At 49.3% G+C, this 24,274-nt stretch overlaps 9 protein-coding genes across 9 annotated transcripts; 5 read left to right on the top strand and 4 right to left on the bottom strand.

The window, feature by feature from the left end:
• Positions 1-714: 714 nt before the first annotated feature.
• FPRO_04199 (uncharacterized protein) lies at positions 715-3,246 on the top strand (the record flags this gene model as incomplete). The annotated part of the gene is made up of 17 exons (XM_031229684.1): positions 715-1,007; positions 1,065-1,218; positions 1,261-1,269; positions 1,322-1,446; positions 1,499-1,638; positions 1,691-1,734; positions 1,790-1,827; positions 1,876-1,945; positions 1,995-2,034; positions 2,085-2,140; positions 2,187-2,312; positions 2,363-2,518; positions 2,699-2,808; positions 2,863-2,892; positions 2,951-3,036; positions 3,112-3,181; positions 3,234-3,246. The coding sequence occupies 17 exons, from the start codon at positions 715-717 to the stop codon at positions 3,244-3,246; spliced, it is 1,560 nt and encodes a 519-aa protein (XP_031079896.1).
• Positions 3,247-5,714: 2,468 nt separating this feature from the next.
• On the top strand, positions 5,715-6,209 carry FPRO_04198 (uncharacterized protein; the record flags this gene model as incomplete). Its single annotated transcript, XM_031229682.1, has 2 exons — positions 5,715-6,078; positions 6,130-6,209. The coding sequence occupies 2 exons, from the start codon at positions 5,715-5,717 to the stop codon at positions 6,207-6,209; spliced, it is 444 nt and encodes a 147-aa protein (XP_031079895.1).
• A 1,183-nt stretch (positions 6,210-7,392) lies between these two features.
• FPRO_04197 (putative ribosomal protein 10, cytosolic) lies at positions 7,393-8,406 on the top strand (the record flags this gene model as incomplete). The annotated part of the gene is made up of 5 exons (XM_031229681.1): positions 7,393-7,406; positions 7,468-7,552; positions 7,608-7,633; positions 7,704-8,205; positions 8,263-8,406. The coding sequence occupies 5 exons, from the start codon at positions 7,393-7,395 to the stop codon at positions 8,404-8,406; spliced, it is 771 nt and encodes a 256-aa protein (XP_031079894.1).
• Positions 8,407-8,876: 470 nt separating this feature from the next.
• Positions 8,877-10,010, bottom strand: FPRO_04196 (uncharacterized protein; the record flags this gene model as incomplete). The annotated part of the gene is made up of 5 exons (XM_031229680.1): positions 8,877-8,908; positions 8,964-9,463; positions 9,516-9,640; positions 9,698-9,737; positions 9,790-10,010. The coding sequence occupies 5 exons, from the start codon at positions 10,008-10,010 to the stop codon at positions 8,877-8,879; spliced, it is 918 nt and encodes a 305-aa protein (XP_031079893.1).
• Positions 10,011-10,417: 407 nt separating this feature from the next.
• Positions 10,418-13,674, bottom strand: FPRO_04195 (uncharacterized protein; the record flags this gene model as incomplete). The annotated part of the gene is made up of 7 exons (XM_031229679.1): positions 10,418-12,118; positions 12,169-12,262; positions 12,309-12,593; positions 12,642-12,745; positions 12,799-12,881; positions 12,928-13,062; positions 13,116-13,674. 7 exons carry the CDS (start codon positions 13,672-13,674, stop codon positions 10,418-10,420), a joined length of 2,961 nt encoding a protein of 986 aa, XP_031079892.1.
• Positions 13,675-14,631: 957 nt separating this feature from the next.
• On the top strand, positions 14,632-15,670 carry FPRO_04194 (putative enoyl-CoA hydratase precursor, mitochondrial; the record flags this gene model as incomplete). Its single annotated transcript, XM_031229678.1, has 6 exons — positions 14,632-14,830; positions 14,885-15,015; positions 15,070-15,099; positions 15,148-15,264; positions 15,337-15,514; positions 15,567-15,670. The coding sequence occupies 6 exons, from the start codon at positions 14,632-14,634 to the stop codon at positions 15,668-15,670; spliced, it is 759 nt and encodes a 252-aa protein (XP_031079891.1).
• Positions 15,671-17,458: 1,788 nt separating this feature from the next.
• On the bottom strand, positions 17,459-19,171 carry FPRO_04193 (uncharacterized protein; the record flags this gene model as incomplete). The annotated part of the gene is made up of 1 exon (XM_031229677.1): positions 17,459-19,171. One exon carries the CDS (start codon positions 19,169-19,171, stop codon positions 17,459-17,461), a length of 1,713 nt encoding a protein of 570 aa, XP_031079890.1.
• A 276-nt stretch (positions 19,172-19,447) lies between these two features.
• On the top strand, positions 19,448-21,172 carry FPRO_04192 (uncharacterized protein; the record flags this gene model as incomplete). Its single annotated transcript, XM_031229676.1, has 2 exons — positions 19,448-20,334; positions 20,383-21,172. 2 exons carry the CDS (start codon positions 19,448-19,450, stop codon positions 21,170-21,172), a joined length of 1,677 nt encoding a protein of 558 aa, XP_031079889.1.
• A 156-nt stretch (positions 21,173-21,328) lies between these two features.
• On the bottom strand, positions 21,329-23,903 carry FPRO_04191 (uncharacterized protein; the record flags this gene model as incomplete). Its single annotated transcript, XM_031229675.1, has 2 exons — positions 21,329-23,724; positions 23,777-23,903. 2 exons carry the CDS (start codon positions 23,901-23,903, stop codon positions 21,329-21,331), a joined length of 2,523 nt encoding a protein of 840 aa, XP_031079888.1.
• Between the last annotated feature and the right edge of the window lie 371 nt (positions 23,904-24,274).

The raw sequence follows: 24,274 nt of genomic DNA, 5'->3' as shown, positions 1-24,274 counted from the left end.
TCTACACCGTCACCTTGTCCTTCACCTTGAGTTTGGACGCTGACGACTAGACGCAGGGGGATTCCCCTCCGATTTGGCGGGGTAGCTCCCCTGGCCTGGCCGGTGGGGATTGAGGCTTGAGACTTTTGAACGTGCCGTCTTATCATGTGGTCTCTTATCAGCGAATCGTGAACTGTCAATTCCATGCTGATAGACGCAGGTCAGTCACTGGCTATCATGACTGCTCCTTGTTGGGAGAGCTCCCCTCTCTTCTCTCATTTACTTGACTTGGTAGCTAGCCCGATTACGGCGGCCCGTTACATGAAAGTTATGATTGTATAGGGGCCTCTCCCGTTGATCTGCTGACCTTGGAAGGTGACACATGAGGTTAGAGTAGCACAGTTAGGGTGATACGGATCTTGATATCTGCAATTTATGTGCTATCTGAAGTCCTTGGAGGTTGGGGATGTGCTACAGCTCCCCCTGTTCATGACGACCCCGTTCTAAGGCATGTGTCACCATGGATGGCTTTCTCCGACCGCTCTTCCTGTTGTTCCGGTCACTCTCCATGTTTTTCTTTTCCTTTCTTTCTGAAAAGTAAACTCTTCTTCTCTTTCTTTTCTTGAACTGTATCATATCGACTCCTCTGCGACACATATCGCAACCTCACATTCGCAACACAGTCTACCCTAGAGATCCGCACTCAACCCCACGGCTACGTCTACCGCCATCATCATGGCGTCTGACGACCAGCAGTCCAGCATGCTGGAAGCTCTACAGGAAATTCAGCGCACGCAGGCTCTTCTAGTGAACGCGGTCGAATCGCTTTCTGGTAGATCAATCGAAGAATCAGGTGGAGATGCTGGCAAGAACACCATCCTTGAGCCAGGTTCTCGTGAAGATGACAATGAGGGTGGAGCGCCTTCAGTAGAAGTTCCTGCTGCCTCTGGAGACAAATTGAAAGCTCCTGCGCTCCCCTCACCCGACCAGCGCCAGCAGCAAGGATTCACATCGCGTATTATTCTGACGTGAGGATTCCTGTGTACAAGCTCCACTAACACCGTTCGCTCACACAAGGTAACTAGGACTTACCCCAAGCAGATTGGAATTAATCCTTTGCCCATGGAATGGGGGAATCAAGACCCCGTTAAGCGTGGCCCTATCGTAGTTTCAAGGGCTGCTTCTACTATTCGACGTCGTAATGGTTCGTCCGTCCGTCCGTCCGTGTCTGTGATGCATGTGTGTTAGTTAGGGTTACTGACTTTCGTAACTTGCGTTTAGCCGTTGGAGGTTTGTTATGTCCCCCTTACTGATGTATCCGTTCGTTAACCGTGTTGTCTAGCCCAGTGAGTTATCAATCACCGTTCACTTCGAGGGAAACTATGCTAAACAAGTGGTTAGTGGTGGTTCGTACTCGATCTACTATGCCCTCGCCGTCGCCAGTAACGAATTGAACGCCGACCACCGGTATGTCCTTTGTATCCAATCCGAAAATCCATAACTAACGGTGCCTTCACAGTCCCGACTTCACCAACACCGAGCCGGCCGCGAACATTGGCCCTTTCCCTCAATGGGGAGACCCCAAGAAGATTGTTGCCATGGACCCCTGGGGACATCTCGCCCCTTGGCTGTTCAAGGACACCATCGAGAAGGACAACGGTATGGATTGTGATACCAACTGATAAAACGGTGTTACTGACGGCTTCATTAGTCGATATTCGACCGACCATTGCCATCACCAAGGCTCATATGAAGGTCAGTGTTTGGATCGACTAGCAGATGAAATAGCTGTCGCTAACCTTCTTATCAGCTTCCTGAACTTGCCGAGAGTGTCAAGGCTGGCAGACTGTAAGTTCGCTCTTCTGTTATTCTCGTAATACAAGCTGACCTTTGTAGGGTACCCGATGGCAAGGTTTGCCTGAATGATCAGGGTGAACTGGCAGTGACCAAGTTTGCTGTTGAACCAGTATGTCCCCAACACAAGCAGTCAAAACAAGTCTAACCTCACCCTCTAGGTCTGGTACCTCCCCGGTGTGGCAGAGCGATTCGGAATCGGTAAGTATACAGTCGTTGCTTAATGTGGTATAACAACTAACATGACAAAGACGAGGCCACCCTACGACGCTCCCTGTTTGAGCACACAGGAGGAAGCTACCCGGAGGTAAGTAAGCTTTGTGCCGGAAGATCTCACTGCTAACACGTTCAAGCTTATCACCCGCGGAGACATTAAAGTATTCCTTCCTCCGATTGGCGGTCTCACTGTGTACTGCTTCGGAGATCCAGCCAAGATGTCGGATGAGTCGGTTCGACTGTCTCTGCGAATCCACGACGAGGTATGATTCCTCGACTTTGTGTAAGACCTCGAACTCACCGTGTTCTGCAGTGCAACGGTAGCGACGTGTTCGGATCTGATATCTGTACTTGCCGTCCTTACTTGATCTTTGGTATCGAGGAAGCTGTCAAAGAGGCTCAGAATGGTGGCAGTGGTGTTGTCATCTACTTCAGAAAGGAAGGCCGTGCGTTGGGAGAGGTCACCAAGGTAAGCGTTGCCTGATCACAACTCACAGAAGCAAATCTAACTATTTTCCCAGTATTGTAAGGAAGAAATCCCTCAAGATTCGGAGAAGCAGCCGTCGCGCAGATCTGGGGTACTAATTCTGGGGTAGTGGTCTACAATGCCCGTAAACGCGGAGCCGATCGCGCATCAGACTATTTCAAGAGGACCGAGAACATTGCAGGTGTCAAGGACATGCGATTCCAGGCTCTCATGCCGGATATCCTGCACTGGCTGGGCATCAAGAAGATTGACAGGATGCTTAGCATGAGCAAGTGAGCGCCTGAGAGTCGAACACGTTGAGGAATTGACAGCTGACATATCTCTAGCATGAAGCATGATGCGATTGTCGGACAAGGGTAAGCTGATGATGAGCCGGTCTTGTTAATTTTTGATGCGAGATTAACATGATTTCAGAATCCCTATCCATGAGAGGGTCGAGCTTCCAGAAGAACTGATACCCGCTGACTCGCGAGTCGAAATTGACGCCAAGATTACAGCTGGTAAGTGAAATGAGAGCCGGCAGACGAGATGAGGCCCCAGCTCTATAATCAAGGCGGACACTAACGGAGATGAAGGCTATTTTACCACTGGCAAACGTATGACTACCGAAGAGCTCCAGGCGGTCCAGGGAAGAATATGGGAAGAGTGAGTGCTATCCAATCCGACTGTTGGGAGCAAAGACTGATGATTGTGGCAGCTTCGATCATTAAACGAAACCGGATAGATACGGGCTCGAGCTGTATGTACATACAGCAGGGTCGTGGCGTATAGGCCCGCGGGGTGCGTCAGCAGCTTCCCAAGTTTGCAGGTTACTGCAGGTCGGTCTGAGCCGTTTTGCGTGGGGGAAGGATGATGATTGCTCAGAATCCATACGATGGCGACGATGCCACGGTACCATTCATCCGTGGTGTTGGGGCTGAGTGTCCCGAACGAGGTACCCGGTCAAGGTGGCAGGTCATACAGGGCAGTTGATGGGTTGGATAGAGTGAGAAAAGACCGTTGGGAGCATCCGTTTTCGAGTTTAAGCGCGTCTAGGAGGGAGTTGCTAGCAAGGTTGTGCATGCTGTAGAGGTTGCGAGATTTGAAGATGTAGAGTGACTGACACCGGATAGTGAGTGGAACTCGGAATGGAAGCCTACCCTACCCTACTAACGTTAGTAAGGGGATGATGGGCCAGGATAGATAGTACCGAATGAATTGAATATCCACCTTTCGAGGCCTGTCCGTAGGTTGTTCCTAATGGAATCGGTGAGGCGGTCACAAGTCACAAGGACCGTTTTTAATGAGTTGTAATTGCATATTTTTCTGACTCCGACACCGTATCCGACTAAAGGAGCATTTACCGAACACCGATACAACCTTAACCTTGCACGGTACAGTATGATAAGGCACCCATGTATGATTGTATGTGTGAGAATGGAGCCGCTTCTGTCTATGTCTGTACACGTGTAGAGCACGTCTTGTGGTCACGAGCATGAGCATGAGCCACGGGCAAGGGGTCGGGTCAGTCAAATGCGATGTGAGGCACGGGACGGAAGAGATTAATACCCAAGGTACCATAGATAACTCAGTCGCCTTGAACTGAATTGACTCTGTTGCTACCAAAAGAAAACCTCCGAAGGTTGCTTACCCCGGCCCGAGAAGACGATCAACGATCCATCACCATGCTATGCTATGCTATGCTGCCATGCCGTGCCATGCCATGCAGTTCCATGTTGTGCCATTGTTTATTGCCGAACTGGGTGGATTAATTGCCCCAGGTGATTAACGTGTACATCAATGATCTTGGCCATGGTTCATTCATGTTCATCAGGTACGAGGCCATCCATAGGTGATGGTCAAGGTAATGATTGTCTAACAGAATGCTCATCACGGTGAACGATTTTCCGTTTCTAAATGGCATCGCATCACACACCCATCATTCTGCTTGCTTGTAACCCAACCCACATCCAAAGATCCAGCCCCCATCCAGAAACGCTCTCGACTATACACCATCAAAAGGGAGACTGATACGCTAGAGAGCCTTGGCCTAACGGATGGCTTTTCGTTCTAGTCAACTTAGTATCCAAGCGAGGGTTGGTAAATAGTGTCATGGACGCGTATTTTCGATCATATAGAGTTCACTCAGATGCAATGCCAATCCTCAAGCTTGATCCCATTCCAAGGAAAACAAACAATACAGCGTTTCGTCTTCCTAAGCGGTATGCATCTTGACGACCTGTTGGGTAGCAATGCGACAGTAGCTCCGACAGGTATTCCCATAATTTTGCCTTACCGCCAGAAATGCCCTAGGTCTACCCATTCCACTATCCACGTTCCGCCGGGCCCGAATAGACGAGTGCCTCAGCAGGGCGAGTCATCACTGGTTTTACAGGCTTGGAGACCCCCGCATATGCCTGCACGGGAAACCCGCCTGCAGTCCCCGGGGCCCGCGTCCCTAGCCAAAAAGGCCCAGGGGGACAAAGACCAGGATTCTGGGCCATACACCAGGAGACACGCACCAAAACCAGCGAGTGGGAAGATGGGTTGGTGTTGGCAACCAGATGCAGCGATGAGCCGACAAGTGGCAAGCAGACGGAAAAAAAAAGACTCTTTTACTATTCTGAGAGTCTGAGCCTGGTCTGGTACCTGGACTGCGGCCTTTTTCGATCACGAATCGAGGACCCCATCGTTGCGTGATGCCAAAGAGTCTAACCTCTGAATGGCCGAATACTGCGCGTAGCGAGAGGCTCCCTGTACAAGATCGTGATGGTACCTGTACCGAGAGAGAGAGGCTCGGAGAGGGAGCGGTACCCATGTCGGCCAACTCCAAAGCTTGTTGTTACTGTAATGATGACTTGCTGTGCAGCGAAGCGCACACGCACGCACACGTCCCCAATGCAATGGCACCCTTGTTTATTACCTTACTTAGCTTACCCGCCTGGTCTAACCGCAGCCGTGGTAGCTCTACCACATGTACACGAGGAGGTGGTTGATGTGTGTGGATGGGGATGTGGATGCCTTGATATTTGTCTCTATGTACATACATATTCGAGCTACTGCCAGCTCTTCCCATCCATCCAAAATCTCTTTCACTTTCTTGTTATTCTTCTCAAATGTGAAACCATCTTTCCAACCTACCTATTTTAATGTACATACAACTTTCTGCCTTCAGCAATCAACACATCTGATATACACAATGGCCTCTTACATACGAGACAGTCGAAGTTCGGTGAGGGCTCATAGGCGAGACTCGTCGTCATCATCATCCTCAAACACAAACTCCAACCGCACAAGACCACGACTTCTTCGCTCTAGTGCAACAGAACCTTCAATTACTGCTTCAAATGCCATCAGAGGTTCATTCGCTGGCCCTGGTTCACCACATAGAGCAACTGATCTCCTCAACCGTGTTGCCGTCTACTCGCCATCTCCAGAAGCCTCGACTCCAGGTTCAGTCTCACGCCACGCCGAGCCCATCTCAATCTGCCGTGATGACCGAGAGCATTCGCCCTCCAGCAGCCCAGGAAGCCAATCCGTCGTGATGGTCGACTCACCATCTGGTACGTCTAACATCAACGTCTGTACACCAGTTGATACTAACATCAATCAAGGTTATTACTTTAGCTTTCCTAGCTTTGAGGAATGGAACAGGGACAGCCAAGAGGATATGAACAAGGACTCAGATGACTGAGTTGCGAAGGGAAAGAGGGTGAGAGGAACCAAATGGCCTCGAACCGAAAAAGGAAAACAACATTACTACGACAGAGCGACATCAATAGTCGCTCATCCAGCACGGCCACACTCTCAACGAGATAGCAGAGGCCTGCGCTGGCGGCTCAAAGAGGAGCAAGTGACAGCGAGGCCATTGGAACCAAGGGATTAGAAACGCATCATCGGCCAACAACCACAGACACAAACGAACCGGGCTTTTGCCAATATGAGACTGGAATAAATGAGGCTGTGGCTGGCTGATTGCGCCCTAGGACTAGGCTGGGTGGATAAAGGTGAAAGGCTTCTTGGTAGAAGAGAAGCGGACACTGAAAACGAGCTGTACACGATAAATGAATGAATAAGGAATAGCTGCACCTTTTAGAAAGGTGGAGTGGAAGGGGGACCAACAACAGAACAGAACGGTCTGGGTGAATCTCAGGACCCATTCATTGACAGAAAGCAAGACGCTCAGATCCATCCAGTTGGACGAGCTCAGCTAAAACACAAAGAAAACAGAGAAAAATTATATACATCTATCTCCCTGAAACATACCATAATTCATAAGTTGTAATAAATCTTGGTTATCAAATGTGATGAAACAGCATAACCTATGACATACTTTGGCTGTCGGTTCCTTGAATAGAGACTCAGATGACAGCATCCATCGTAAGCAGAGGGTCTTGGTAGGACAAGAGTTGTCCGTCCATGCGGGCCAAGGTAGACCTCAGGAGGCAAGAAAATAGCGAACCTAGCCATAAGGTAACAAAATAAACTTGGCAAAAGTGATCCTAATCTTAGGCTATGTTACCTAAGTCTTTTTGTTACCTAGGATTGAGGACCTGTATTTTCTTTCCTCCCTAGGTAGACTCGAAAAGAGACTATTGTGGCTGTGGCTGGCTGGGCTGTGGCTAGCTTCAAGTACGTGCCCTCGAGCAGGGAAATTTCAAACTGAAGGCACGTGATGTGGTCGTTCTTGCCCTCCGATCCATTATTTTTCGATCCCACAAAGCTTTAGCGCCGGAAGAACAATTGGACCGCGACTTTTCGATCAATCCGTCGCTTAGACCTAAGCTGCTGCACACAAAGATTGAAATTATTTCGCCCCTCCAACCACTCTCTCACCAGTACCATCTCTCCAACGGTTCACACACAAGCCAGCAAACATGGCGGTTGGAAAGTGAGCATCACCCACGACGACAAGCTTGCGATGAATACAATGGGCTTACGCGTTATTTCAGGAACAAGAGACTCTCCAAGGGCAAGAAGGGCCTCAAGAAGAAGACGGTCGACCCCTTCTCCCGAAAGGACTGGTACTCAATCAAGGTTGGTTATCTCGAAACGCGCACGACATCAACTCCTGGCTAACTCGTTTTTCAAGGCCCCTAACCCCTTCAACGTTCGAGAGTGAGTGACGACCGCGCGACGAATCTGCAAAAAAAGTTTGTGGGATATGGGAGATTAACAAATTTTGCAGTGTCGGCAAGACCCTCGTGAACCGAACCACCGGTCTCAAGAACGCCAACGACGCTCTCAAGGGCCGTATCCTCGAGGTCTCTCTCGCCGATCTCCAGAAGGATGAGGACCACTCTTTCCGCAAGGTCCGCCTCCGTGTCGACGAGGTCCAGGGCAAGAACTGCTTGACTGCTTTCCACGGCCTCGACTTCACCTCCGACAAGCTCCGATCCCTGGTGCGAAAGTGGCAGACCCTCATTGAGGCCAACGTCACTGTCAAGACTACCGACGACTACCTCATCCGCCTCTTCGCCATCGCTTTCACCAAGCGACGACCCAACCAGGTCAAGAAGACCACCTACGCTGCCTCTTCTCAGATTCGGGCTATCCGACGCAAGATGACCGACATCATCCAGCGTGAGGCCTCAAGCTGCACCCTCACCCAGCTTACCTCCAAGCTCATTCCCGAGGTCATTGGCCGCGAGATTGAGAAGTCCACTCAGGGCATCTACCCTCTCCAGAACGTGAGTAGAATAATTGTCCTCGGTCACGCATGAATCTGAAGGTCTAACAATTTCCAGGTCCACATCCGAAAGGTTAAGCTGCTCAAGGCCCCCAAGTTCGACCTTGGTGCCTTGATGGCTCTGCACGGCGAGTCTGGCACTGATGACCAGGGCCAGAAGGTTGAGCGGGAGTTCAAGGAGCGTGTCCTGGAGGAGGTTTAAAAGGATTATTTTGGCAGGTTGGCGCGGGGTAGGCAATAGGGGCCTCGCGGCTAATAAACTCATCCCTACCAAATTGTTTCGGTCATCGCAAATGGCGTAGCATCACAAGAGGAGCTCCGGGGATTGGGTTCATGTTCCTTTGAATGAATGGTAAAAAAAAACGTTCGGTCAACACGGCGAATGATTTATGACGTGTGACTTGCTTGTTACGACATTGGCTGCTGTGGTGACTTGACGCTGGTCGTGAGGGACGTTTTGAGATGAGAGCCGTAGAAGAATTCTAAGCTGATACCCTATCTACCCAACATCACAGTTCCACTCCAAGGTGCTCAATATTGTGTGCATGAATTCTAATATTCAGTGTATCTCTATCTATTGAACGTAGGGTAATAATACAGAGGCGATGAAAATGTTGTCCAGCATTCGCCCCAAATAGTGGGACAAGACCCATGATGCTCAATTCACCTGCGTCACTCGGACTTTTGAAGAAACTCAACGACAGCTGTCGATTATTAGTGCCTATCCAAAAACTCTGGGCCCATCAATCGGGCACTCACCTTGTCTGAACGCCTCAGGTTGCTCTGAAATGAGCCAGTGACCAGCATCGATATCAACAAGTCGAAACTTGGGGAAGAATTGGCCAATCAGAGGTAGCACGTCGTCGGGGACGTACTTGCTCTGGGTACCTCGAACGAACAGAGCCGGTTTCACAAACCGGACCTCATTGGGGTTCTTGTAAGGAAAATCTCCGAGGTTGTCCAGTGCCCTACCAAGGGTGTCGAGAGGGATGCGAAACTTGCGCACCTTTTCGCCCTCAGGGAGGTACATGTTGCCGAGAAGAAATTGTCGAATGGGAAGAGACTCCTCATAGTCGCTGAGGATCTTGTCGGCTTCGGCCTGGCGTGTGACACCGGCTTCCTGGATCTTCTTCATGGCGCGGACGTACTTGGGGAAGTCTCTGCTGAGTGAGACGTCCACCGGGGCATTGTCGACGGAAACGATGTCGGCCACAAGTTCAGGAGAGCGCAGTGCAAGGGCCATTGAGGTTTTGGCTCCCCTGGATCTGTCAGTTTGTTCGTGTTGGCTACTGTGAAGTATCGGCTACTGACATTGAGTGTCCAATGAGAGTTGTTTCCTTCAAACCATGCCCCTCGATGAATTCAGCTACGTCCTGGGCCATGGCACTATAATCATGTCTGTTGCTGTGAGGTGACTCGCCATGGTTTCTGAGATCCTGTGAACTGGTATTGAGTTTCTATCAACCTTTCAGAACCGTCGACCGTTTACTTACCAAAGCATAAACATATCTTCCTAAGTCTCGGGCCAAAGCTCTGTTTTCACATTAGTTTCAACTCTCACATACCAGAAGAAAGATAAACCCACTTGCTAATGGCTCGGTTATTCTTCTTCGATCCGAAAAGTCCGTGGAGGAACAAAATTGGAGAGTTCCTCTTGTCATATTTTGGTTGTGAGGGTTCATGCAAATCGTAAACCAATGGCCCAACAGCTTGAGAGTAGAATCTCGTTCTTGGAGCTGCAGCCCGTAGACCCTGGCGCCCAACCACCGGGATTACCGTCGTAGCTATCCTTCGTAAAGACAACATGGTTTCTCACACGGCAGATCTTGTAGTTGTTGAGCAAAGAGCCAATTACGTAGATCTTAAAATTGCCATTTTGGGTAAAGCTAGGTCGATTCGCACCGTTTTACTGCATACTTGCATATCTAATCTTCAAACACCATGATGTCACCCTTCCTTCTTCTGCATTTGAGCTTGCCAATAACTTTTACACACACTCAATGAGAAACAAACATAATATCGCATACAACTTGGGCCCAGAAAGAGATTGAAAGAACCAACAACTCCCAAAATAATGGACTGGGATTCAGCGTGTGGTCTAGCCAGACGCTCAAAAACGATTAATAGGAAAGACAAGGTATGAGAGCGAACAAAGTTGGAGAAACAGGTTCAAGGAAATACGTTGGTAAAAAGAGAGTGTATGGTTGGGCAGCTTAGCTGTCCCAGATGGCACCATAAGCTGGCACGCCGCGCGTCTCCAGGCCGTACACGACCTTTTTAGTGATCTTCTCGTTAGCTATTATTATCACGGCTTCGGCATCAAAGCTCTTGGCTAGGTTATAGCCCATTCGCACAAGGTCTGGTCGGCCTTGAGTCTTCGTATTCCAGATCACCGCGTCCGGAATAGCGTCTCGAACCTGGCCAACAAGCTCTTTGCCGAATGACTCTTCTGGTCGTGATGTAGACCAAATCAGCTGTGTAGGACATGTCTGATGGACAATGTGGCCCAGTAGCGGCCCAATCCCGGATCCTGTAGCGATAACGACGATTCTGTTGAAGAGAGTTGCGATACGCATCACACCACATGTTGGCACACCACGTACCCAGATGGAACTGGGAGGGTTTTGGATACAAGAGCGAGTCCAGTCGCCGGCATTGGAGACAACCAACGAGTAACCCTTAGCATGCTGATTAGCCTGCGGATTGGGGATGGTTGCAAAAGAGTGCCATTCGATTAAGGGTCGTCGTGATAAGCGGGTGAAAGTACCATTCACGGGAACGGTATAGTCGAAATGCAGGCGGACTGCATGGTCAGAAAGCACCTCGGCCTCGACTGGAACCTTGCGCAGGAAAAACCATGAAGAGGCGATGCTGAGTGTGGCCACCACCAAGAGCCAGAAGTCTGGAGTCTTAACGGCGGCGATCCCTAGCCCTTGGTGTTGAGGCCGGGAGTCGTTGATCGCCAGAATTGTCCGAGCCCAAAATAGACCCAAGGATGTCCAACCGGCAAAACGATGGAAACGCTCAAAGAAATTGTGGTATTGCTTCCGGAAAGAGGGCCATGCAGTAGCCACCATGGAGCATAGCAGCCCGCATAGAACCCACGATACGACCTGTGTCGCCAAGGACCCAATCGCGTGACCCTCGCAGAAACCTGCATTGCAGAGTGTTCCACGTACCGTTGAGATAACCAGCCATGCCGTGGCACAGACTCCCGCACCGGAGTGCACACCACCCAAGTGATATATCTTGGCACAGCGTTTCCTGATCCCGAGCGGCAAGTGCTTTGGAACTGAGCAGAAGATGGTATACAGAATGTTGATCACCGTATCTTGTCGCACAAGTACTGCGATTGCAAGGTTGATGGCAACGAAGATACCCAGCCATTCTGGCTTAAGCTGCAGAGCGATCAGGCAGATTAAGGCCGCCAAGTTTAGTAGTCCTATGAGACTGAACAGGGTGCGATAGGCGATGAAGATCCTATGTCTTAGACCTCTGAGGGGTCGTGCCAAGGTCTTATCAGGCAAACCACGCTCCAGATCAATTTTCTCAGTCAGAGTCGACAGGGAGGACATGGACGATTGGGACTTGAGTTCAACGTGGTTGTCCTGGACTTCTTCTTTCTCGTATGGTTGCGTTGCAACATTCTGCTTCGCCGAGGCCAGTGCCTTGAGTTTTCCCTTGTCGACTTTGCCATTTGGTGTTGAGGGTAACTCATCGAGGAGGTGGAGGTGTGTAGGAACGGCATAGTAGGGCTGGTGTTGCTGTACATGCTTAATGGTGGTGGTTGCATCGCATCGGCGCGGGGTGGTAAACCCATGTATCTCTCCGTCGATCAGCAGCGCTGCCGCCCGAGACACACCTGGGGCCGAAGCTAGGGATGCTGAGATGCCGTCTAGCTCCACGCGGAAACCCTGAAATAAGGTCAGATCATGGCGAATGCACCAAGGGACTTTTGATGTACCTTTACTTTGACTTGATCGTCGACTCGGCCGAGAATCTCGACTGAACCATCAGTTCTCCAACGGCAAAGGTCGCCAGTGTTGTATATCGTTGATCTGGACTGTCAGCTTTGGCACAATCTAACCAAGCGAGGTATCTTACCCGTCATTGGCAAATGGATCTGGCCTGTATCTCTCCGCCGTCTTTTCCTCAAGGCCGATATAGCCTCTAGAGACTCCACGGCCGCCTGCCCACATCACTCCTGTGGCACCCATAGGGACGGGTTCGCCTAGACGGTTGAGGATATATACTATGTTATTCGGAGTCGGTCGACCGATTGATAATTCTTGTCCAACGACATGGCGATGCATAGTATTTACGATCGTTGTTTCTGTAGGGCCGCAGCAGTTCCAATATGTGCCGTGGCTTGCCCACAAATCGGCGAGACTACGCCGGTCAGTAACTGTTGGAAACTATGCTCAGCTGAGTACTTACCCTGTTGTAGTTGGTTCGCCGGCTGTGGCCACTGTTTTTATCCTGGGATAGTGTGTAGGATGGTATTTGGAGAGGATTGTTGGTGTGCAGATGAGAACATCAATCTGTTTCCGTGTAAGTCGGAGCCTGACAATCGAGTGATGTGGCCGTCACGAACCTGTTGGAGAGTTGGTTCCCAATTGGAACCTCGGAGAACGAGTGTTCCTCCATTGCATAGGCAGACCAAGACCTCCCATGCCGCTGAGTTGGGTCAGAATTGGAAACATCGTGGATACGAGAAACTCACCCATGTCGAAACTTATGTTGAGGACCGAGCCAACGCAAGTGCCAGTTTTCACCCCCAGGTTTCCCGGGGCCAGGCACACAAGATTGGCAACATTTCTGTGTGTGATGTCGACGCCCTTTGGCTCTCCTGTTGTTCCTATTTCCTTGTGAGAAGTGTACTCTGAGACATTGAGCTCTGTCTTGACTTACCTGATGTATATATCACGTAACAGCCGGAATCTGGAGTTGCGAGATCGACGTGAACGTCTTCTTCGACAGGCCTCGTTTTTATTTCGTCAATAACAACCACAGTCTGGTTGGGATGTTGGGAGGTTATGCGGTGCTTTGTTGAAGACAGACAAAGGACGACGCCACCGCCGGCCTGCTCAAGAACTCGACGAATAGTTTTATCAGGAACGACACCTCCATCAAGAGGCACATATTGAGCTCCGCATGAAAGGATTGCCCATATACCAATGATCATGCCCAGTCCTCTTTTGGCAACAAGGGGTACCCGCGAGTCAGGACAGACACCTCGAGCAATGAGCTCTGCAGCCAACTCTTGGGCTTGTTTTGCAAGTTGCCCATAGGTAAGCTCTTTTAATGACCCTGAGAGATCACGGAGGGCTATGGTATCTGGAGAAGCTCTTGCATGATGATAGAATGCTGAAGTGACTGTTGGGAATAGAGGCTCGACACAGTCCCCTTGGCCAAGTTGAAGAGCTGACTCATGCAGGGAATGTCCCTGTAGCGGGCTGACGACGGTCATTGTGAAGAGGGCACCTCAAAGAGTGAAATAAGGTGAGAAAGAGACAATGGGGATTGTTGATGTCTGTTGTTGACCGTTGAGTTGACCCTGAGATAACAACGGACGGGCTTATATATTTTCAACGGCGTGGCAAAGGTGGCACCCGCCCTGGAAAGGATGATTCACCTTTGTCTTCTGAGATGCCCATACTCATCACTATCGGTCTTTGGTCAATCAATCGTCCCTTGACATGTCCCCATGGGGGTTTGACGTCGTCGTGAGATATGGAGGTTGCCCTGATTTCCACAGCAACTTGGGATCGAACTCACGCCCCCGGAGGGGACGGCGGACCCAGATTGTCATAATTGCTTCTGCATTCCTCTCACACCCGCCCGGGGGTTTTGGTTATACGGAGCCGGCCCCGGGGTACGGAAGAATGTGGGACGGGGCAGCCCGGTCAAGAGAGGAATGTGACGGGCGATGAGACATGTGGACACAAGGGGGTATCCGGACAAGGGCCCGCAATTCAGGTACCGATAAATAGCTTTTCACATTGATGAACCGACTTCTGGGGTATTCCTTCAATACTACCTTGCCTGATTCCGATGGGCTGGATCCTAGTCGGGGTACTCGACCACACCCTGGAAACCGGAACCTGCCAGTCAATCTTAAGAGGTAGTGAACCCTTGTCCAAGGCTAACGATTATGACGGACATGTCTTGGAGATCCATTCCCGCCCTGCAATTCGGGGTGTGTGAAGATACCGTGAAGATATACATAGGCTGTGGCTTTTTGGTGGTACCAAGAGTGTCTTTGATGATTGTGCTGCCAGCTCGGAGTTGATGGCGCGTCCTTTTGGCATAAAAGATACTCAACTAAGCAGGGTTGAAGACCTGTCTGTCACTTCCTGACACTATCAACCTACTCAAAGCTCTACTTTCCCTTTGATCATCTCTTCTTCCAACGTCATCAATCATCATGTCAGATGCCAGTCTCATCATTGCTGACTCTCCCGCGCACGCACCAGGGGTTTCAGTGATCACACTCAACCGCCCAGAGAAGCGCAATGCCCTCTCAAAAGCCATGATCATTGAGTTCCTTGGAGCTCTCTCAAGAGCCTCGGCTGACTCAAACACCAAAGTCATTGTCATAACTGGATACGGCTCTTGCTTCTCGGGTGAGTTAAGTTCCGAACCACGTTTTCTCGGCAGTTTATTAACTTGCTCGACAGCTGGTGCGGATATCAAGGAGATATCGACGATGGATGCTGAAGCCGCCAGATCTTGTCGTTACCTGGAAGATCTGTGCCATGGCATGGCTGCTGTGAGGAAGCCTATTCTAGCAGCAGTAGATGGGCCTGCAGTATGGTCCCTTCCACACTTTGTGATAGTGCCTGTAACTGACAACTCGTGATAGCTTGGAGGTGGTTTTGAGCTTGCCATGATGGTGAGACTACCACACAATGAACAATAGCCAGCAACTAACATGCATCAGTGTGACTTTATCTATGCATCGCCACGTGCCAAGTTTATGCTCCCTGAGGTGAATCTCGGTCTCATCCCTGGAGCGGGAGGCACTCAACGACTCACGTCTGCCTTGGGCAAATTCAGAGTAAGCTTCATGATACACGTGCTCGAGATGAGGAGCCGAGACTGGCTTTGTTTGTTGACTAACTCAACCCAGGCCATGAAAGCCATCCTGCTCGGAACGCCGATCTCGAGTGAAGAAGCATTGTCTTGTGGGCTGGTCTGCGACATGTTTAAGGATGGGCAAGTATTGGACAAGACTATCGAAGCTGCTGCGCAGCTCGCAGCTCGAGGTGGTGTTGCCGTTCAATTGGCCAAGGAAGCTATATGCCGAGGTTTGTTGACATACTTTGTCTCATATTGCGGTCTGGAGCTAATGGTCTGTAGCTGATGATTCGTGCCGTGATGACGCATTTGAGAGGAGCTTGTATTACTTTGCTTTTGGCACAGAGGAAAAAGCAACAAGGGTTGAAGCCTTTCTACGACGGTAACTTGTTGACCCGAAGTATAGTTTCAGTAGATGCTTTTGTCTGGCATCACTAGTAAAGTCCTGGTCATCATGGTTCTGGTGGAGCAATATCGGGTTGCTTGAGCTCCTGCATACCAACGAATAGATGTCACTTGTTCCCTTCTGTAGCATTGATGGTGGAATTATATGATCTATATATTACTTGCATCCCTTTCCCTTGTCGCTTACTGGCTCGCCCTATCGGAAGCTCCCCTGGGCCGTCAGTGGTCATTGGAGTGAGACAAGAGCTTGATTTTCGGCGACGGACCGTGATCCCGCCAGAGTAGCTGTGCATATCTACTTTGCTCATGCCAAGCTTGCAGTTTGAAGAGAAACTATGTGAAAGCGATTATCGGGCAATACTGTGCTGAGATTATCAGTAAAGGGGATCTGAAGACAGTTGGGGAGGCGTTCTGAGACCCGTCGCTTTTCGGCCTCTGTTTGCCACGCGCCAGGGCTTGACGAACTGGCGTTTAGGAATGGGAAGATCTTGTCTCTGTTTTAAATGCTGTCTTTCTGGAAACATGAGATGAGCGAGGGATGGAACGTTGTTGTTCCGTGGAGAGAACTCTTGCATGTGTCTGCCAGCAACTTGAGCGATCCAAGAGTCTACAAGACTCATGACTATCTCTGCAGTGACTATGTCAGTGACCAAGTTTCACAGGAATTCTCAAGTTGTCATGGGTTAATCGTCATTTGATCGTCGATCAGAGAACTATCTCATACGACGATATGTGATAGCTGGTCACTGGGATGCCTCTTTGCTTTTGGGATGTCGTGAGTATCGGCATGTCAACTTTTCATCAGTGTCAATATCACTAGTCTTGGTGATAGCCTTCAACTTCAGCTTGACATGGGCATGAGCATGCCTGAGAGGGTATTAGCAAGGCTTAGCAGTGGATGGGCCGGCGCCAAAAGGGTTGAGTGGCTTCTTTTCTCAAACCTCGCCTCAACTCTTTCCAAGGCTTTGCGTTTATCTTGGCCCGAAACATTCGTGCTCTCACGAGTGTAGGAGGTTTCGTTTTCACTAAGAGTACAGTACAGTAGAAGAAACATGAGGCTAGATAGTTCTCGTCGGCAAAAGGGAGGGATCCACAGAGTAGTCTCAGTTGACGACCTGAATGTCGGGATATACCCCCTTGATCAGTTGTCATTATGATACTTAGTCCGTGTCTCAGCTATCACTCAGCCAGTTCCGTGGATACGGATTCCATTATATGGTGGTACTAGGCAGATGAGCAGGTGGACAAGGGCGAGAGATCTGCACAGAGACAAAGAGAGGAGACATGCCGAGTGTTCGGCCGAGGATGACCCCTGTAGAATACCTGTAGAAGAAAACAAGTGAGATGTATCGTGTCAGTTGAAGTGAGTAATTGATTCAACGAGTGCAGGATCTGAGACTCGTGCGAGATTTACTACTAGGATGTGTTGTTGACCTTGATCGATGCTGTGTGTCCAGCAGGAAAAAGCAATTATGGTGCAAGGGGGCTCATCCTGGTCGATCAGTCAAAGAAACTCGAGACATTGCTCACTTTCTCAGCTCAACCAGAGACTGACTCAGTCTTGGTTCGTCATTCATAACTTTTTTATGCATTCGAGAGCTTCTGCCTTGTTTTTGTCAAGTATCGAGTTGGTCACTCTCGTCTCACACATACCGAACTAACCTGGAGTGACTGTGTAAATATCCATGAGATGACAAGCCTAGGAATTGATAACAGCAAATTGATGCACATCATGTTGCTTCTATCTTTTAATATAATTCTGTGCTCGATTAGACAAGCGGATCTCCAATGCTCTTCTCTAAAAGCATCACAACTCCTGTGTAAACATCATGAGACAGATTACTGTCCTCGAGCCCGACTTCGCTGCTGTGAAACTCGCCATCAATACATCGTGAGACTGCACTCCCATAACTTGGCCCCAAAAAGCTAGTGACATTGTCCATCAATCGCTTTGCGGTTCTATAGTCTGTAAAAAACTGAGACCCGATGCTTGACTTGTCCCGCTCACTTCGAAGGAGTTCAAGTGGTTTCCCGAAAGCAAGCTCTATCAGAAGAACGCCTAAATAAAATAGCGGTTGATTCCTCATCGAAGTTAACTCGTGATGCTCTTCTTCAACGGATACCTTTACGTGCGGCAAGCTCTGCAAGACAAAAAAGCGATCACAGATAGGATCATCTGAGCCTTGGATCAAGTAAATATCTTGGCTGCGAATGACTTTGGGCATCCATGAACTCCCGTAAAGCTGGAGGAGACTTGAAGCTATAAGCAGGGCCAGTTTCAGTCTGTCATGTTCTGATAGGATCATGTGTCGTTGGTTTTGCCCAAGGACTTCGTACAACGATGTCATGGTTCTGCCGCAACGCTCTCTGTATTTGCTCCCAACAATCGGATACACATCATATGTGTGTTTCTTGGGAAGTAGCGTGCTGGATATAAGCCCAAAGCAGTTTTCTGATGGTCGCACAAAAGGCTGTCTAATGATTCCACAAAGGTCTAAGATCTTGGTAGCCGGCACATGTTCCTCGCGTGTTACCATCTCGACCTCTTGTGAGTTGCCTGGGGGATGAGTCGAGTTGGTGAGTGTTGAAAACGAGCCTCCCTTGAATGTCGAGTGCCTAATCGATCCTGTAGATTGCAAGCGCTTTTCGAATCTCGAACGCAAGGTTTGTGCCATGGCGTGCGAGCTCGCTGCAGGCGTTGGTTTGACCAACACATCAGACCATTTTGTAGCATGACTGGATGGAGCGGCAGGGCTCGCACTGGATTCTTGATAGGAGAGAGAGAGACGAAATTCGGCGCCTCCGATGAGACTATCATGCTCGATATCGTCCGGAACAATATCCGATCTTCGTTTCTCCAACTGCAAACCAATGTGATGCTCGCATGGGCAGCCAAAGCCTGCTTGTAAGGCAGCAAAGAGCTCAGATGCCATGCCCCGCATGTAGCACAAGAATTTGCCTTGGAAGCGCATCTTTCTGGCTGGCTCGAGTTGTATGCTCCTATCCACGAGTTGCTCGAGGACCGAAACCCCTTCATTGATCCGAGATAACAAATCGTCAAGGAAAGAGTGTCTGAGTGACCTTCTGATGCTGAACTCATCTTGGACCTGGAGACTAATACGGTTTATAGCCTCGTTCATGGCAGCGTTGATATCTTTCAGAGTCTGATCGAAGAGATCAAAGCCTTTCCACAATCGCCTTTGAAGTTTGGCTTTAAGTTCTGGGTCATCGTTGAACATGCGACCAGGGTCTTGGATCATCTCCTCTAATCGCGAGTGAGGCACAAGATCAACGAGAACTTTCTCACACACATCTTCAAGCCTTACGCGTTCATTCTCGAGCCTGTTGATCAGCCTCTCCAATTCATTCTCGTACCTGCGGCTTCGTTGGAGTATCGCTATTCCTTGACTCCCCGTCTTGAGTGCTTCAATCGCAACTGGAATTGCTCCCAGAATAAGACCAGCGATCTCAAGTCCAGACATGATTCTGATGGTGCCGGGCGTGTCTGATTCCGGCGTTGATGGATCATCTGAACGATGGTACTCAACTGGGACGTCACACTCTCATTGTTGCTTGGGCATGAACGAGTTAGGTAGGAATGAGGGGTCGAAGGTGCAAGAACAAATATGGTGTATGCATGTGCATATTGTGAGGTGGCGTATCTGCACATTGAAGGGCTCGAATTCAAGTATCTTCCACTTGTCAGCATATAACCATGTCTCTACAACATGAAGGATTAATCCTAGAAAATCCTCAAGATGTCTAAGAGCATTGATCTACTTGTACAAGACTGCATCATTGGGTTTGAAGACCTATATGTACAACTGGAAAATCCGGATAACCATTATATTTACAAACCCGAAGAACTCGTCAAATTCAACGACGGGCGTAGTCGATTCGCTCGATGGTCGAGAAATGCTGGAGCAGGCTCACTTGAAAGAAAACTACAGAACAACGGGCGTGTCAAAGAGCAAGCCATCCGGCTTCTGAGCCATATACAGAGATTACTCGAAGATGCCCACGCAATCACAGTCGGTTGTCGGGAACCTTGGGATCAGATCAGCGACGAGGACGAGGAGAACCCCCAATCAAAAGACGAGAGGGAACCACTAATCAGCTTCCCTGAAACAGAGATAGAGCAGGTTCTGGCCCATATAGCCGATGCTATTGACAATCTCTCATATCTGGGTTCGGCATTGAGAGAAACAATCGCTGATGACAGAACAAAGAACGAAACCTCGCATTATGAGCCCTTCGATATTCAGCACGTTCGCTCGAAGTACCCTGTGGTCGACGAGGTCATAGCAGAACGCCTTGGGAAAGCCATCTCAGCCAGGCGACAACTCTTTCGGGGACAACAATCGGCAGCGGCAGAGCTGGGCTCCCACCCTGAAGAAGGCCGACTAGCAGGTGAACCAACACTCAAGGGCCTTACCAACCAATTTACTTTAGTAGCCTTGACCGACCAAGGAAGCGAGCACCAGGAGGATTTTGATGAGGCCTCATCTGAAACGTCATACATAGCTTCTGACGATCTAAAAGCTCGTCAAATTCCTCCTCTCCCACAAAGAGCACGCGAGGGAGAGCTATTTCGATGCCACCTGTGCCATAAGATGGTCAGAGGGCTGTCAGCAACGGCTTGGAAGTAAGTAGTAATAAAAATTTGGTATAGTAAGGAACTGACGGTTCGAAGAAAACACGTGTATAGTGATCTCCGACCTTATCTTTGCCTGGAACAAGACTGTTCTATGCCTCAACATCGATATGCTCGCCGAAAGGACTGGATCAGCCACGTTCTTCAGGAACATTGGAAAATCTATACTTGCTGTTTGGGATGCAACCTGCGATTTGCCTCGAGAAACGAATGCAGAGAACATCTTGCGCAAAACCACGCAAACGCTACAAACCCTTCTGAAATTGAAGAGCTTGTCTGGCTCAGTACCATGAACAAGACAGAGATTCCCGATAAAACAGCATGCCCTCTGTGCAAGAAGCGTCTGAGGAGCACGGAAATATATCAAAGTCACATTGGAAAACATCAGAAACAACTGGCACTCTTTGCAATTCCCCGCGGCCTTATCACGGCACACGAAACGCCATTACAGCACAATACAAATGCAGGAATACATGGGTTGGACCCTGCATTCCGCGAAGCTGGAACATCCCAAAATGTGGACGTTATTTCGCTGGACAAAGACCAGAAAGAGAGAACGGCACAAGCTGCTTCAGAGCTCGACGAAAAATCCGGTACATCCATGAGAACGACCGACTACTTTTCGATAGGAAAGGAGGCTGATTTAGGAGGGCGAACTCAATCAGAATTGGGTAGCTTTGCTGGTAGTAGCAGTAACCCAGGACGACAGAGAGGCGTACCGAGGCAGTGGCAGTGCTGTAACTGTGACTGTGGATGGATGAGCTTGGCACTTGAACCGTCTTGTCCATCCTGCCAAATACCGCGTTGCAATAGCTGCATGTATGCCTAATAGCTACTGGTATTGATTACACGAAAGGGGTCTAAATTTTAGAATGACATGTGTCCATCAGAGCAGGCATGGGTCAACACGGAAAAAAAGAGAAACACACAATGTTTCTAATAGCTGTTTGAAGTTCTGAATATCAGATAGGTCTATACAACACCATTATACTTTCAACTTCTTCATCGCAGAGACCAGGGTATCTGCCGACCTCCTCGCCATATCAGACTTCTTTCCTAATATCCACAAACCCTTTACACAATCTTGTGCACGACGCATGCTCTCCTGAAAATCATGACCAGTGTTGGCCGGTGTAGTAAGTCCAAACTCCAAGAAATCATTCGCTTCGTGTATTAATATCATAGCTGCCTTGGCAAACGCCCTGATGAGGATGATAGTCCAAGGCTCTGTAAGAATAGTTGCTTCGTTTACCGCATGGTGGAAATGTGACATCTGAGGTGCCGCCATGTTTGGTAGGTTGTGACTTGGCGTTGATACTTTTGCCAGATCGGATAGTTCTCGTGCACTCGCTTCACGTATTCTTGTGACCATCTTGCTGGCTAATCTGCTCTGAGACGCTGTTGCTTCTCCTAGCTCGTTCTCATCGACATACTCGATCAGATCAGCCAGCATGAGAGCACCGAGGTTCCAATGCGCTGAGATACAGACAAACCAGCTCTGAAGACGGGCTGGCACTGATTCGTAGTCGTGAAGGAGCTCCTTGAAGAACGCACCATGCGTCATATTCCAATATCGATATAGCGAGGTTGTGTTTTTGATTGTTTCTTCAACCTTCTCACCTCGACCACCTCTTCTTAGAATGTTTTGTAGATAAGAGACGTGCCGGAAGAGGAGGACCTTGACGGGTGCTGATTTAGTGACGGCTTCCGCTGCCGATTCATAAGAGCAAGGCCAGTGCACAGTATGATACATGTGAGGCTGCTCCAGATTGTCTTGGATAAATAGGGGTACGTTCCACCGTCCGTTTGTCGTTGAGTCAAGATCTTCGTCTGCATCGTCATGCTGACTGTCTGCATCAGCAACAACAACCGGACGCTCGCTCATAGATGATGAAACAGTATCAAGCATAACAGCAAGCCAGTAGAGCAGCCCAACAGTGCCACGGTCTTCAGGGTTCATCATAGACAACAAGTCGTTGTTCTTTGGGCTAGTGAGAGGTCCCGTGACACCACGGCGGCCTGAATCGAAACGGAACTTGAGAGCATGCATCTTTCGTGCGGCTCTCTCCATGAAGACCGGAAGACCATCTCGTGATATGATTTCTCCCAGCTCAGCATTCAAAGCCTTCAAGTCCACCTTTGGAGAAGCACTGATCAATGTGCTGGCCTTCTTCGGGGCCATCGCCTCATCATCGCGGGTCCATGGCTTTTGCGTGAGACCAAATATTAGCTCCGCCGTCGCCACACGATATGATTCAACGTCTGAGACTTCCTGCAGGGCTCTTTTTGCCTGCTCCCAGATATTCCGTTGAATGTTTCGATCAAACTCCTCATTGATGTCGTTGAGAATATCCTCCGGCCTTTCATCCTCGTCAGAATAGCGCTGTTGTTGGCGTCGACTGCCTTGAGCCCATTGCGTTGCAAATGCCATGATGGCAAGGTGGAATGCCTTGGCGGCGCCTTGGTCTTCAGCCCGAGTTAGCCGAGTGAGTTTGGCTGTCTGGATTGCATGGTCGAGGTTGATAGTGCGGCGATAAATACGATTTGACCACGATGATCCCCATTCTGTAGGGGCGCAATTCCCTGAGGTGACATAACCTGGAGCTCTGTAGGGGCATGTGACTTCTGTGAGCCAACATGAAAGATTATGTTCGAGAACATCATGGTAAATTTGAAGGAGATTTGTGGAAATGAACTGGTTGTTGGTCCTCGTCATCATTGTCTGGTCAACTGAGAATGGCGATAACGAGTTCATACGACGATCAGTCCAGATTGGTGATGTGCGCCGACGCTTGAACCTGGTCGCGTCATCTTCGCTAGCGGTGTCCTCTCCAATTGACGGCGTAGATAAGTGACTGTAAGATCTAGATGAGTTTGATGGAGGAGTAGATGACCAAGCGTTGAGTTGTGACTGGGTTGAGAGACGTGAGTCATTCGGTTGCGAATAAGCCGATTGCGGATAACTGGGCGAGAACTGGCCGGTTACGGTGTTGAAATTATTAAGAGGTGATGTATTATTATGAGTGAGAGGTGTCTGAAATGCGGTACCGTTGATTGAACTTGAGGCTGGTGGTTGAGCTGCTCTTTGAAGGTTGGGTAAACGCGGGCCTTGAGTGAGACGATTTGGATCATGAGACAAAGGCCTTGATGAGCTATTGACGCGCGAACCCGCAGATATTGGATCTTGTTTCTCAAAAGCTGGTGTTGCTTGGTGTGATGTATGAGCCGCTTCACTTCTTTGCCTCTTGACTGGAACATTTGGCCCATGGCCTGAAGCATCTATTGAGGTCGCTGCTTGTATTTGTGACCAAGCCCAGTTCATAGTACACGTCTTCCTCGTCTTTGCGCAGTAGGAACAAGGCTCATGGCCAGTCCCAGAGGCTACCTCAATTAACTACAATTAGCCATGGTCATCAGAGGCCGGTTGACTTACCGAGCCGCTCTCCTAGTGTCACGGAACTGGTGCTGCATCTTGAAGATGCAGGGCCAAGAAGAGGTGGTGCATCGCAAGCTCGTTTTGACCTTCGGCATTGGTCACAGGCGTAATGACTTCGCTTCATATTCCCATCCGACTCCACTGCGAGCGTTATGAGGTCCCTTGGGCTGAGCCTTGTTTGGCGGCGATGATTGTGAGTTTATTATGAAGTGGGTGTTCATGTCACCCTACTGGAATAGTGGAGTGACAAAAAGTTAGACGACGCATCGTGGTAGCGTACTCACCGGACAGGAGGAGCTGTCTAAAAATCCAAGCTTGGACTATGGTACTCCACTAACATCTGACATCCGCTTCCCCGGTGAAAGGTAATATTAAATATTAAAAAATTAATTACTTTAAAGAACTAGCTTTTTATTAAAGTGCTAATTAAATTAATAGTTAATTAAAGTAATATATTTTTATTAACTTTAAATATAAAGTAAATTAATTATATAA

Source organism: Fusarium proliferatum, assembly GCF_900067095.1.
Source record: "Fusarium proliferatum ET1 genome assembly, contig: FPRO_scaffold004, whole genome shotgun sequence".
Classification (NCBI taxonomy): domain Eukaryota; kingdom Fungi; phylum Ascomycota; class Sordariomycetes; order Hypocreales; family Nectriaceae; genus Fusarium; species Fusarium proliferatum.
The sequence above is the reverse complement of the archived record's forward strand: the minus strand, read 5'-3'. Positions and strand labels throughout refer to the sequence as shown.